The 15047-nt window shown below is 41.6% G+C and overlaps 1 protein-coding gene across 1 annotated transcript; it reads left to right on the plus strand.

The window, feature by feature from the left end:
• The first annotated feature begins 9826 nt into the window (after positions 1 to 9826).
• Positions 9827 to 13366, plus strand: LOC6544722 (amidophosphoribosyltransferase). The gene is made up of 3 exons (XM_001971493.3): positions 9827 to 10407; positions 10468 to 10634; positions 11816 to 13366. The coding sequence occupies exons 1-3, from the start codon at positions 10362 to 10364 to the stop codon at positions 13241 to 13243; spliced, it is 1641 nt and encodes a 546-aa protein (XP_001971529.1). The 5' UTR covers positions 9827 to 10361; the 3' UTR covers positions 13244 to 13366.
• The last annotated feature ends 1681 nt before the right edge of the window (positions 13367 to 15047 follow it).

The following is a 15047-nucleotide window of genomic DNA, read 5'->3' on the forward strand; positions in this document are numbered from 1 at the left end:
AAGGACAGACGGCCAGCATTCATACATAGTTGCAAGTACCACTCGCAGCATAAATATCTCCAGTTGGGTGTTGTAATGAGTCTTATGAATCAATGAAATGTTGATTGAGTCGAGCGGGAGCTGCTGCCAGTGTGTTTCCCTTATTAGCCATATTGCTACAACTGCATTCATGCTTCCAGATTCTATTAGTAATACGAGTACTAAAATATGTCAAGAGCTAGGCACATTAACAATATTTAATATCATTTTACAGTTTGAAAATAATTAACTTCTGAATACCCCATCCATTATTTATACCTATGTTGGACTTTATGGGAATAAGAATATTGCCTAAAAACTAAATATATTCATAATTTTCATTGGCTTTTTATCTGTATAATCGAAACAGTCGGCAAAAACCAAAATTTCCTCTTCTTTTTTATCCGCAACGCACGACTTGCGATTGACAAATTAATGCGGATCACAAATCAACACCTCAACATGTTAATCATATCAAAAAAGGGCGAGTATGGTGTAAAAAAGAAGACCCTGAAATTGAACCCTCTCGGAGTTGCGAGTTGCAAAGCCCTGAAAAGCAAAAATTAATTAAAAACATCAACAGAACGCGTCGAGATTTACAAATGTCTCCTTGCTTGGCTGCCGGAATTAGTTCAGATGGGATTGGGAAGGGCTTGGGATTTGGATTGGGTTTGGCTTTGGGTTTGGGTTTTCCAGTGGGTCGGTTCTGGTGGGTGGTAAATTCCCAGTCACACCTTTGTTGCTGATGGCTTGATAAACGACGACCGCAGATTCATTCATGGTTCACGAAACCGTGAACCGCTCTCTAATCAGCAACCCTTTTGTGAGAGATCTCGCCCCGAAATTGGGTTGGTTTTATTTTATTTACCCATTTACTTTTATTTTTTTTTGATATGCAGATTTTGAAAATTCCGGAAAGAAAATATAAAAAATAGAAAGGGGACCGATGATGATGTCATTCGGTGGCTGACAAAACGCTTGACTGATTACACTTGTATCTGTTTTGTGTACAGGGCTCAATATGCTAAAGGGATATGAAGGATTTTAAATTGTCCTCGACTGACTCCCTTGCTCTTTGCTCCTTTGTGTCCGGGTGATGAATTTGGTTTATTGAAAGGCGTCAGTGCGTGAAATGATGTGTGTCAATTGCATGAATGCCACCGCATTTCCCACATCCTTTCCGAAGGATGTGCCTTCCAACTACGTACAACTCACACCCGGTTTTTGTTGACAGCGATTATGCAAATCGGTCGAGCTGGCATTAATTTCTGAATGGCTTCGTCCAGGTCTTAAGCTGCTTTCACCTCAAACTCGTACTTAAAGTTCTCTTTGGCCAAAAACTATTGCACAAAATTTGCATTGTTGCGAAAATTTTCAATTTATATGCTAAGCAAAATGCAGCACGCTGCGCCAACTCGTTGTGCACTTTTAATAAGCAATTAAAACTTGATCGCTGATGGAGTGTAGAGTGTAGCCTTCAGTTTTCAGTAAACCCCTCTTTAAATCGCGCACATATGTGCCCGTCACTAGGGCCAACACCATTTAATTGCCATGGTCGATGGAAATTTATTGTTTTCATTTCAATCAACCGCAAATTGCCGAACAAATGGTACAAATTGTTTAAAATTGCATCGCCACCTCCACGCCTCATCGCACACCCCGATCGAAAAGGAAAAGTGACCCCGGCTTCGATGAGGGGTGCATTCTAATGTGACCACTGGCCAGTGACCATCACATCATCTCATCACCCCCGAACAACCCGAAAACAACCTCAAAATGCGTGTCATTAAAATAATTGATACGCTTGTTCGAACAACGCCTCTACACCAATTTAATTGATAGCCACCGTCCAATGGAGGAAAAGTGCGTGCGCGTGATTTAATTTTATAGCTCCCCCGTTTGTCCCTCTTAATTAGTTAATAGATTCGATTTTCTTGATTTTCGGAATGGGGTAGGTGGCTTCTCTAAAATGTATACAAGGGTAGTTATTGTAGTTTATGGGCGCTCGTAAAATGCTTGCCAAATTTGATGACAAGTCAGCAATTAATTTCTAGATTAATGACCGAAAATGATATGTGAGTTCGGCTGAGATGTGTGAACGAGTGAGGACTTATAAATGCACTTGAAATCAAGCAATATTTGAAACAACAGATGAAATTATGTATTATGAATAAATACTACAATCGTATATTTGTAGTAAAATAATCAAAGCAATAAATATGCAATAACTCTCTTAAACATTGTGGGCTTAACATATGATAAAATAACCATTCTGAACCAGAGAATTTTAGTAAATTTGTATGCCAATGCAATTAGAATTTAGTTAATAAAATATATATTTAAAAAAATTGCATATAAAATTCTTAAAATTGGATTAAAAAAGTGGAAATACCCAAGTTAAAAAGAATTTTGCGAAATGGACTGTCTGGAAAAATGTGCGATGATTTTTGCTGGCTAAGAGCATCAGTTTTATGTCGGCTCCGCTCAGTCGGAGCTATAAAACTTACCCGCTTCGCTTTTTAATCTTCTCCAGCTGCGAGTGAGTGGATTTCGCTGCTTATCAGTTGCGTGTGTAATTGTCGTATAGAAATTAACGGGGGTCGGGGGAAAATGGCTCTGCCAATGGAAAAATCGAGGAAAAAAGAACGAAAGGCAAGGGGAAGAAATCTGGGAAGTTGAGAGCTTGAGATGCGCTCAAGTGGCGAGATAAAAGCCCTCTAGCTGAGTTAATGACTACCAGGCTCTGCTGGGGGTTTCGACTTAAGACGCCATTTTTATCGCAATTGTCCTTTGGTTTGCTGCTGCTGCTGCCACTCGAAGGACTTTCAGGACTCTCAGGACTCTTATTCCGCTTCTGAAATCGGAAATCTGGTGCTTTACTGGCCCTGTCCATGTTGCCAAGTGAGCGTGGCAAATGTTTTAATGGCGAACGTCGCGACACTCGAGTGCAGGCCAAGTTGAAGGAGAGAATATCCTGGCATTGCTTTGATTTCGTCCTGCTAATGAAATCACGTCCAGTTTCCATTTGAGCCACGCCCTGCATACATATTCTTCGCATTGCCTTTGATATTTGCAACCTATTTGAATTTTAATTGCCCACCAAATCGCTTTTTTCGCATGCAGCCACATACACCATCAATCATAATCGATCACTTGGGATTTGCGTGATGATGATTGTCCTGAATCCTTCGGCCTGCCGGATAGATGCCTTTTAAAATGCATTCTAATGCGGGACAGGCCCAAAAAAAAGGGGAGCTATGGAAAAGTGTGTGTCTGCTAGGCATATCAAATGATGTGATGTGTCATGTGTCCTGCATGTCCTGCGAAAAAGTCTTTGTCTGGTCCTTGAGAGCACTCAGCTTTCAGCAGCAGCACAGCCAGCAACTTGCAAATTATTTGCATTTCAAACTTTTGTTGATGACATTTTTCATGAAAATTTTAATGTGTTTTCCAGTTCGTTTTTTTTTCGCTTAGGACCGTTTGTACCTGGCCTCACACACATACACACACACTCACATTCGCACACTTTTGGTATATTAATATATGCAGGGCCTGGCTTTTAACACTCATATTCCAAAAGGGGATGTTGGGGGCGTGAAAAACTTTTTCCACACGAGAATGCGTTTTGTAATGAAAGTTGAGCTACGGCGAAAAGTCGGGGAAACATTTTCAATATTCATGTGCCGCTGTGTGTGTGTGTGTGTGGGATGTAAATGTGGCTGTGAAAGTTTTAACATTTGTATGAATATAATTTAGAATAAATAATAAAAAAATATATATATATTCGCCTACATGGCGTGTGTGTCCAGAAAAAGGCAAACACAAATACATTAAAATTCCATTAAAAAGCAAGCATACGAAAAATTGTGACAAAAAGGATCACACACAGGGAAATATAAAATTCCCAAAATTATTTAAAACTTTAAAATGTACTATCAAAATTAAAACTATTCCTTTTATTATTTCTTGTAAATGTTTAATATTAATGCAATTTTTGATCATTTTGCAGCATTAATGGGAAAGCCTGCGATTTATTTCGTATCATCATATTATTGTAAGTAAATATTATATCATTATATTCCTTTTAGTATGTAGTAAATGGCGGATGTGGCCTTACTAGACTTATCCTCGTTTTCCAGGCCGTTGTCAGTCGCACTCGTTGTCTCGTTTTTGAGTCGACTTGGTCCTTGTCACAATTATTGTATAAATTAACGTCACAAACAAATGTTACAAAAGTCGCCAATGAAGTGGAATGATGCGTAGAGCGTTAAACTGCCACCCCGACACCCTCCCTCTGTCCAGGAATCACCCTCCCTCGGTTTGACCCTCCCCCAACCACTAACCACAAATGTGCCTAATTTTTCGTTGTTATCCTTTGTTGCTGTTGTCCTTTCAGGACTCGGAGTCTCCTAATAATGCGTAAAATTTAATGCACCATCCTGAGGTTTCGCTAGGCAAACAAGCGCTTCACTGTACTCCAAATCGCGACAAGTGATTCCGAGATTTACGGCTTTTTGGGGATGGCTATCTAGTCCTTTTTGTTGTGCTAATGTTTGGCGTTTTTATGGCTTGCAGCAAATTTGATTTATTGGCAAAACTTGAGCGTTGAGTTGTGCGCAAAGTTGTGTAAAGTTTTCGTTTTTGGAGGAGAGTTCATCACATAATTGATGCGATTTGCGGTTCATAAAGTGCAATTGCCTGTAAAGTGACAAAGGCGAGGCAAGACAAATGCTCGAACACATATGGGAGGATATTTTTGTGGCCTTGCAAAAATGGATTTCACTTAGTTAATAGAAGATCTATGTTTTTTTTATGTTATGTCCCAGTGCTCAACCAAAACGAAGTATTTGAGTACCAGTATGTAATCAATTTAATAAGAAAGCTAGCCGTTATGGATATGCATACAATTTTACATTAAGATCGTGTTTTAGCACATGCTTAAATGCTTGAAAAAGTTGCATATTTTACAGGCTCTGTATATATTTCACTAGTGGTCCTCTGGAATCGTGGGTACCCAAGCCCATTTCAAACTAGATCTGATCACCTTTCGGATCAAAGTGTGTCAGTGCAAAATGCTGGTCTCTCTGTTTGTCTTCCCCGGAGATCTGCTCATTTCCCATGCCAAACAGCAGATATAGATACAAAACCGAGACGACGACGAGTCGGCCTCATTAGGTGACCCAAAGTGTCCGAAACTATGCAATTTACATGCACAGTAGCCCCTCGGAGATGGAACCCACGAGGGCCAATAGACCGTGGAAGATAACAGCGGAACTGGAACTCAGACCAGACATGCCACACCAAAAAAGCCAACCAGTCCCATTCGAATTATGTTGTACTGCGGCCATTTCGAGGGGTTGAGGAGCTGACTATCCCACAGATCGTTGCGGGGCGATACATACAATTTGAATGCGTTTTGCATACATTAACCCACTGTTGCCCACTGTTGCCCACTGCTGTCCACTGTGTGTCCACTGTATGATCACTGTGTGCCCGGGGGTGACTGACTAGTAACGGTCAGCAGTTGACCAAAGGCTGGTGGAAAATGTGTTTATTAAATTTTATGATTATTGGCCAGCAATTGAGCAGCTTGCCTTGGGAATGTGTCGCCATTCTCCCCTTTTTTTCATTCCATACCCATTTCGATAGTGAAAATTGAAATTTTATGCGCACAAGTGGCAAGTTCCTTTTCGAGAAATGGCCTGAAATTCTCACGCGTAACTGGAGCAGTTTTTGGTGGCTCCTCTGTTCTCGCTTACACATTGTGTGTTGGTAATTCAATTTACGTTTCCGAAATGCTAATTAACCCGGCCGAGAAAGAGAAGGTCTCTTCTCGCGCTTATTTCTGGGTGTTACACATGTTCTTTGGTATCTGCCTAATGTGCCACAAATTGAAAGTCATTAAGATTTTACGTGGAACCCCACTGTAAACACGTTGCGACCCCCTTTGACAGACATCAATCAGTGGCTCATTACGAATGCACAAGTTGGCTTTAAGAAAGCGCCAACAAAGCCAAATGGATTTCTGGTCTAGTTCTTAAAGATGAGCTATTCGGCGAGGGAAAACTAATTAAAGAAATATTGGGTGGACGGCAATGGGCGTGAAGGCGGTACACATCGCTGGACAATTTTGAACGCTCCTCAAATTGGCAACTAAGTAAACTTGAAAGCTGCTGGAGCTGGTCCATCCAGTCAGGTCTACACGCCCACTTTTTTCCGGGGGGCTACTATTTGTTGTTGTGACTGCTTCGTTATGCAAATTCATGGTGGAGAAAAAATAAAGGAAAGCCATCGCGAAAACAAAAGACAGAAATGAAAATTTTGAGCTATATAGTAAATATATAGATAAAGCAAATGCAAATTGTATATAAAGAAATGCCAGAAAAGACAAATAACATGGTGGAACGACAGGACAACAAATTTAAACGACGGATTTCTTTGGCTTTTCAGTTTTCCGTTTTCTCCCGCTTCCTTGGAATAAATAATAAACGTAAACGAATTAAAAACACTGTCCGAAAAACGAGGGGAAGGTCCTCGAACCGAGGCTGTCCTTTCGATATTTTTGTGGCTTCTGGTTTTGGTAAGGAGCGTAATCATCAAAGTTCTTCAGCGACTCTGGTTTTTGTTTACTGAAGCCAAGTTTTTGCGGCTTTCAATTAGTTTTAATTGAAATTCCCATTGGCCAAGAAAAAGCAATTGGACTGTGCGTTTAATTAAAGTTTTCCAAGCCATGCGGATTGCGATTGACTTGGCAAGAGTTAGATAAAGGCATTATGCTGATTAAAAGGATTTAGAAAGCTAGCGGAGTAATGATATATACTGAAGTGTATAATAACTTGGAATTCAATAAATGCCTTGAATATATTTATATTAACCATTTTATTTTTAAGCTTTCCAAGCCAGTTGCAACTTTTGCGCAATATCTGACTAGAGTAATTGCCCCTTGAATGCCAACATTAGGAGAACATTTTATTCAATTGCGGCTGGCGGAGAAAAACAAATAAAATTTATTTCCCCCCTTTTTTTTTGTGGTCACTTTTTCGGGAGAGAGCATAAAATAAAATGAAATGATGCGTTGAAAGCAAACCGAGCGCCCTTGGCTACTTTCCTCCACAAAAAAGTGGGCGGCGCCAATCCATGTGTGGTTGGCCAAAGGATAGGATGATTCGTATGCCGGGGATTCGCGATGGAGTGGTGGAATCGAATGGGAATGGGGATGGGAATGGGGATGGTATAACGTTTTTGGCTCAATAGATATGTGCTCATGGGGTCCAGGGCCATTTGATGATTTTTGCGTCACCGTTGGTCAAAATCATTTCGAGCGCAAGCAACTGGAAACTGTATAAAAATAATGAAAATGGAGGGGGCAGGGGAACGCAGCGTGGCAACGAAAGCAACTTGAAATAAATGGTCAAAAGAAATAAACAGTCCCATAAAGAATAATCATTCAGAATTCTGCTGAATTATGCATGAGGCCAGACGGTCCGTGGTCCACGGTCCATGGTCCACAATCCATGCTCCCATCGTCCAGGAGCTGGAGCAGCGGCAAACTGGACGCCACTCCACGATTCCATGAAAGAGCAGCAGTCCGAGGAGCAGCAGGGGGTGTGCCACTCACATATGCGAAAAGCCCCTCCTGGAATCTCCAATCCAATCCAACCCAACCCAGCCCAGCCCAAAACCATCCCAACCCACTTGCTGAAGCATCATTTTCCTCTTTATTATCTGTTTGCTTAGCAGTGAGTGTGTGCTGGATTTTTATCAGACTTCTAAGCAGTTAGCTGGTTACACAGTAGAAATGAAAAACTTGAGCCATAAATTAGATATAGGACGTATACATTTGAAGCTTGATAATAAAATATATCTAATATATATATGAAATTATGCGTGTAATATTTAACTAACCAACTCAGTACAAGAATGTAATATCATTGATTTTAACACAGGTGTTATAAGAAAGCTAAAAATTCTGCTAAATTATTTTGAACAATATTTTCGTAGTAAGGAATAAATAATATAACATAATACGACAATTATACAATTTTCATTGAAACATTTGTGCGCGCACTTTTATCACTTTCCATTTATGTGTTATTTATAGAATATCATGGTTGACTGTTTCCCAAGCAACAATTTTTCTCAGTGCAAGAGTCGGCTTCCACTGCTATTTTTCCGGGAAGGTGGAGCTTGGGAGGAGTGTCCCGCGGACACCACTCGGTGGCGCTTGGCCAAAAGTCAACCAACATTCGCATAATTTTCGATAAAGCTTTTCGCCAAATGAAATTCAAGTGGTTACACATGTCTCACAGCCACCCAAACCATCGCAGCGATTTTCGCTTTGGTCATTTTTCTTGGACATCCCCCAATAACATATAGCATTAGCCCATTATACCATGTAGAAAACGCCAGTTCTTCCAAAAGTCAGGCTCATTTCCACATTATATGCCGCATCTGATTATCTGCGCTTTGCTGTTTGTTTGCTTAGTTTTTGTTTATTTCGTTTGTTTGCCCGATTGTTTGTTGTTTTGGCCGAAAAATACTGATAATAAAAGGTAATGATGGGGGGCTACCTATATGGGTTATCTCTTTGTTAAAGGGCGACTATGAATCGACGGAATTGTAAATGGAAACTTTAAGTTTTGATAAAGCAATTGTAATAGTGATTGTGAAAAGATTACTCTTTTTTGATTAAGAAAGTGGAAATGCTTGTTAGTGGCTATAATAGCATACCCTTATTTTAATATTTGCCAATTTTGGAGTAATAGTATATAAGCAAAGTATTTAAGCTCAAATTGAAACAATGTTCTGCTTTTTTATGTGTCAATTGCCGCTTTTGAACCAAGTCTTTGAATATGAAGGGGTCAAAATTATATTCAAAACGTTTCAAATAAATGTTGCATTTCTAAGTATGTAATATATATAAGTTTATAATATTTTAAGTACTACAAACTACTTATTCCGTGCTACGAGTGGCAATTAAAAATGTCCAGGTCGCGACTACCTTATACAATACGTTCATAAATACGGCGGTGTTTTGTCTGGACCCCTCAGTTCTACTCGGCACCTATTCGAAGCGAATCGGTTTTGTTGGGGAGGACGAGAGACCCACTTTATCAGGTAGACACGACCTAACCGCAGCAGACGCTTATGCCTGCGGTCGCGTCGATTGCATCAGATGAGGTGCGAAATCGCAATCGAGCATCCCAATCGGAAGCTAAAACAGTGCTAAAAAATAAAAATAATTAAATCGAAAATCAGTTGATCAGTTGATCGGCGATCACATGGCTTTGGTTTCGCTAGCCTATAAACAAGTGGCTTGTAAGTAATAGATAGAATAGGTAGACTGGCGGCTATAATTAGCACAAGTGATTAGTTGGCGACTGGAGTGGAATTTGTTTATTGTTTACGATCCGGCATTTAATCGTGTGATCGAGAGCGGATCGATCAACCCTCGCCGATTGTGCTCTACTGGGGGGCTTGGAAATTAGCGTACTTTCGCGATAGCACAGCCCATTTAAATTGCAAAAGAAAAACATAATTTAATCTGTTATTGTTTACGACGAAATTGCGTACTTCTAAAATGCGTCATTGAACGCATTTTCCAGATAAGCAACAAAGTGTCAACATGTATGTTTGTTTATGCAAAAACTTAGAAAGCAAGAGGATTTCTCGCTGACTCTGTCTCCAAGGGGGGCCTTAAATAAATAATTAAACTTTGAACTTGAAATGCATGTGCCAGGCAGCGCATTAAGCTGATAAGGAAATCGAACTCATTTAAAAAGGCTAAATGACTTGATGATTTGATGACTTGATGATTTGAGATCAATGCCGCAGTGAGACGCGTGATTTTGAAGACTAGACAGACATAATGCGGTCATTGAATCGCCCATTGAATGATGATCAAAGCCAAAACGTGAGTCCAAAATCTCAGTGTTTATTTGGCATATTTGGCATAAATCGGCGATGGTATCAAATTTAGCCCGACATGCATTTCTCGATGCGGTTGTGGAACCTCCGGAATCTTCCCGCATCCGTCCTACCGCTGAGATTGCATTCCCAGCCCAACTGATAACCACGACGAGTATATCAGCTGCCTGCCATATATGTACGATGATCGGAGGTTTAATTAGGCGCGGCTGTAACATGAACATTCATAATTCCGCTGGCATTCAATCAATGCAGACGTGAACAATTCCAGTGATCAAGTGTTCGACTTAACCAGCGATCTCGTGCAAAGTGTACAGTGTCTCAATACCATAGTAGTCAATACCAATTCCCACACACAATCCATACTCAAAACATACATATAGTACTTTAGGAGGTTATTAATATCCAAGCAAATAATGGCGCAAAGTGATTCGGGAAATTGCTGTGCCAAGCTTAACAAAGGTAAGAATGCATAAATATTTAATAGTGATAGTGTGTAACTAAACCTGGAATCTGCAACAGATGAGTGCTGCCAGAAGACAAAGGATGTGGTCCTCAGTGGCATATCTCCCAAAATGTTTCCCGACAAAATCTACAAGTCCGTTCAGCCGAAAGGAGAGAATGCCACCGGAATGACCTGCGAATGCGGAGTTTTTGGAGCCATCGCTTGCGGGGATTACCCGACACAGGTATGAACACAGTATTTTTATAAAATAAGTCTATGGGACAGAAAATGTATGGGAAAATTAATCAGCAGCCTTAAAAACCAACCTAACAGAAAGAAAATAATCTTACACGCCATTACTTGAAAAATACTTCTCAAACCATTTGTTATGCTATATTCGGTTGGAAAATTCCGGAAAAAATCTGTAACTTAATTTGCTTAGATTGTATTACACAGAAACAAAACAAATATGTTGCATATTTATTCATAAATATGTAAGTCAGTAAAATCTTTATTAGTTAGTTAATTTAATAAATTGTGCTCCGAAGTTGTTTAACTACCTGTGCAACAGCTCACAAACAATTGCTAGCTATTAAATAATAAATATCACCAGGCAAGCAGTAGATAGCCACCATAAGAAGATCATAACTATATCGATATCTCGAAGTCATTGAGGCTGCCGATCATTTGGTTAGCAAAATTCGATGAACGTCAGACGTATGCAAATCAATGGTTAGTGGGTCAATGGCTAGCCCCATTCCACGGATCCACCACCAGATACACCCCCTGCTGATCTTCTAACGATCCTCTATCTGTGGCCAATGCCCAGGGGCTGTGGTGACGTCAGGGAATCGAACTGAGTCGTTTGGATTTGGTTTGACTTGCGGTTGTAATCTGTGTTGTTCATGTTCTTATTGCTCGACTGTAATGAAATGGAAAATAACAGAAGGCACTGGAGTATTCACGGTCGGAAATCGAAATCGACATACAGTTATCTGTTCCTCTTCTCGTCTGATTGCAAATCAATACAGCCAAATTAGCATTGCTAAACTATCTTATATGTTGGGCTAGGTGTTTAGAAAAACAAAGTATTGCTGAGGCAATAGAAAATTACATTTACGAGTATATGTCGTTTAAAAGCCATTGAACAAACAGCTTGCAAGTTTTAAACTTTTAAAATTTTATATTGAATGATTCATGTCTATTAAATTAAATTTAGTTAAAAAGTTTGCTTTGTTCAAATTTATGAATTGCTGAATAGCCAGCTTTAAATAACCATTCTTAATATTGAGTTGGGAAACTGATATGCCTTATCTATGCTGAACACCCCCTGGACTTTATTATTTAATATTTACGTTTATTAACATATTGTATGGCAAAAAGTAAACGAAAAGCCATTGCTAAATGGGATTTTTCTGCTTTCAGCTGGACATAGCACAGATGATCTGCCTGGGTCTGGTGGCACTGCAGCATCGAGGCCAGGAGTCGGCGGGCATAGTGACCAGTCTGGGCAAGTCCTCCAAGAACTTCAGTGTGCACAAGGGCATGGGCATGATCAACAATCTGTTCAATGACGAGGCCATCAGGAAGCTGAAGGGCAACCTGGGCATAGGACACACCCGGTACTCCACGGCCGCAGCCTCGGAAGTTGTGAACTGCCAGCCGTTTGTGGTGCACACGGCGCATGGAGCACTGGCCATTGCCCACAATGGTGAGCTGGTGAACTGCGAGTCCTTGCGGAGGGAGGTCCTGGAGCGAGGAGTGGGCCTGTCCACGCACAGTGACAGTGAGCTGATTGCCCAATCCCTGTGCTGTGCACCCGAGGATGTGTCCGAGCACGATGGCCCAAATTGGCCGGCCAGAATTCGCCATTTCATGACACTGGCTCCGCTCTCCTACTCCCTGGTCGTAATGCACAAGGATAAGATCTACGCTGTTCGAGATTCCTATGGCAATCGGCCACTGTGCTTGGGCAAAATCGTTCCCGTGGACGCAGGCCATGCGAACATCAATGACCAACTGGCCGAGGGTTGGGTGGTCAGTAGTGAAAGCTGCGGCTTCCTATCCATCGGTGCCAGATATGTTCGCGAGGTGGAGCCCGGCGAGATCATCGAGCTGTCGAGGAATGGCTATAGAACCGTGGATATCGTCGAAAGACCGGATTACAAGCGCATGGCATTCTGCATCTTTGAGTACGTCTACTTCGCGCGCAGTGATTCCATGTTCGAGGGCCAGATGGTTTACTCAGCCCGCCTGCAATGTGGTCGCCAGTTGGCCAGGGAAGCCCCCTTGGATGCGGATTTGGTCAGCTCGGTTCCGGAATCGGGCACAGCAGCTGCCCATGGCTATGCCAGGGAGTCGGGATTGCCATTCGGAGAAGTGCTGTGCAAGAATCGCTATGTGGGCCGCACGTTCATTCAACCCTCGACCAGATTGCGACAGTTGGGCGTGGCCAAAAAGTTTGGTGCCCTGGCTCAAAATGTGGAGGGCAAGCGCATCGTGCTGGTCGATGATTCCATTGTGAGGGGAAACACCATTGGACCGATCATTAAGCTGCTGCGAGATGCCGGAGCCACCGAGGTGCACATTCGCATTGCCAGTCCGCCGCTGCAATATCCCTGCTACATGGGCATCAATATACCCACACGTGAGGAGCTTATAGCCAACAAACTGAACGCGGATCAGCTGGCGGATCACGTGGGCGCGGATAGTCTGGCCTACTTGAGTGTGGAGGGTCTGGTCAAGGCCGTCCAGATGAACAAGGCCCATGTGAATCCGCTGAAAGCTGGCTATTGCACAGCTTGCCTAACGGGCGAGTATCCTGGCGGATTGCCCGAGGAGCTCAGCTGGTAGAATCTCACATCAGTTATTGATTTCTTAGGTTAATGTAGTTCTAAGCATCAGCTTGTATATAAAAAGTATGTATTTAAAATTTCAAGTCTTTGACCCATCACAAAAAATGTTGTTCTTCATTAAGCAATCTAGGCGTTTTTTCTTGAGATAAGGAGTAATAATAATAGAACAACAAACTCAAGCAGATACAAATATTTTATAAACATAAATATAAAAAAAATTTAAGTATCTCAAAACCTTTTTTTTACCAACGCTTACTTACATATTTACTAGTTACATTCATTGAGCATTTTTTTTATTTATTCCTTTACTTTTTTTGGCTTTCTCGCAGTCAAGGAACACATACTCTAAATGCTAATGGGCCACATCAACGTCTGATTATTTTCAAATGTCTATGCCATAACTTCAATTCATTTCAATTTATATTTCCAAGCGGGAATCAGGGGGAGGAAGTAGAGTCGCCCGCTTCCGGTTATAGCCGAGCTCAGATATAGCCCCATATCATACAATATGGTAATCGGGTTTGCTTTTTCTCTGCCCTGTCTCTTTCCGGCTGTTTCATGCCACCCATATCCTGGCGTTCCGCTCTCTTTCTTGCGGAGTCTCCCCAGTTTGGGGCGTTGCAATGTCTAAAGCGGGGCGTTTAGGGCGTTTAATCCTGCGGAAGATGTCCTTGCGGTCATGCGGAGCGGGGTATCCCATATCCTCTTTTTTTTCTTCCGTTCTTTTATGACTCGCGCCGGGTACTGGAGTCAACAATGTCATCATTATTCTTGAATATTGTGTTGTATTTTCGCAAACAATTTCGCTAAGCTGCGCGGCATTGGCAAAGCCGGCAAAGGGGGGTGGGAAATTCCGGGGGTGGGAATGGGTCTGGGTGTAGAAGTGGAAATGGATGGGGGTTTCCCTACGCTGAAGTGTGGCGAGGACATAAGAGAAGAAAATAATATGCACTGTCATTGTAACTCGCTTGATTAATTCTTGTGCAGGGTATTAACTGCTTTCAGTTGGGTCTCCTAGGAATAAAGTGTTTTAATATATATATTTCAATAAAAAACGAGGATAAAATTATTTAAAAGTAGCTCATGATCAGGCAATTTCATAAAAATTATATATTTAACGAAACAATTTTTTCCAAACAAAAATCATAGTTTCTTTTTACACATCTTAGTAAAATAATAGTTTAATTTAAATCAAAGTCCCTTTTGTACTTTCTGAATTTCCCGAAAGATATAGAGAATTTTGCGAGTCCTGTCAGCTTCCTTTTTACGCGGATCTCCTTCACCACTTCATCTCAGTTCTCACCAAGTGGCTACATAAAAGAAACGACTCCTGGCAACATTGAAAACAGACGCTGGCACTTCGCTCCAACACACCAGCGTCGTTTGCTGCCACAAGGATACGACAGAAGGACCAAGATATCCACGGAAAAAAAATATATATGTATATGGAGAGGAGAGCGTTTGCTTATGTGCGCCGTCGATCACAAACACAAACATCCTGTGCCCACTGCCGCAGACAGTGACAACTAAGCAGAGCCATATTGCCAGGACCCCCAGATGGACCCCCTCTTGAAAATCCGCCCGGGAACAGCCCCAACTCTGCGCCGCAAAACATGCTTTAAATTTTTTAATAACGCCGGGCTACAAGAGCGCTGACGCCCACGTCCGGACTTGGGATCCGGATCCGGTTTTCGTGCCCGATGACGACAGCTGGCCCCGCCCACTTCGGCCTGCCCGCCCACCGTCGTCATTTGCACAGAAGTTATGTAAATTAATGTTTACTTAAGTTCCCCATGTTATTT

This window comes from Drosophila erecta, unplaced genomic scaffold (genome assembly GCF_003286155.1).
Source record: "Drosophila erecta strain 14021-0224.00,06,07 unplaced genomic scaffold, DereRS2 tig00000021-arrow-pilon, whole genome shotgun sequence".
NCBI classification, from domain to species: domain Eukaryota; kingdom Metazoa; phylum Arthropoda; class Insecta; order Diptera; family Drosophilidae; genus Drosophila; species Drosophila erecta.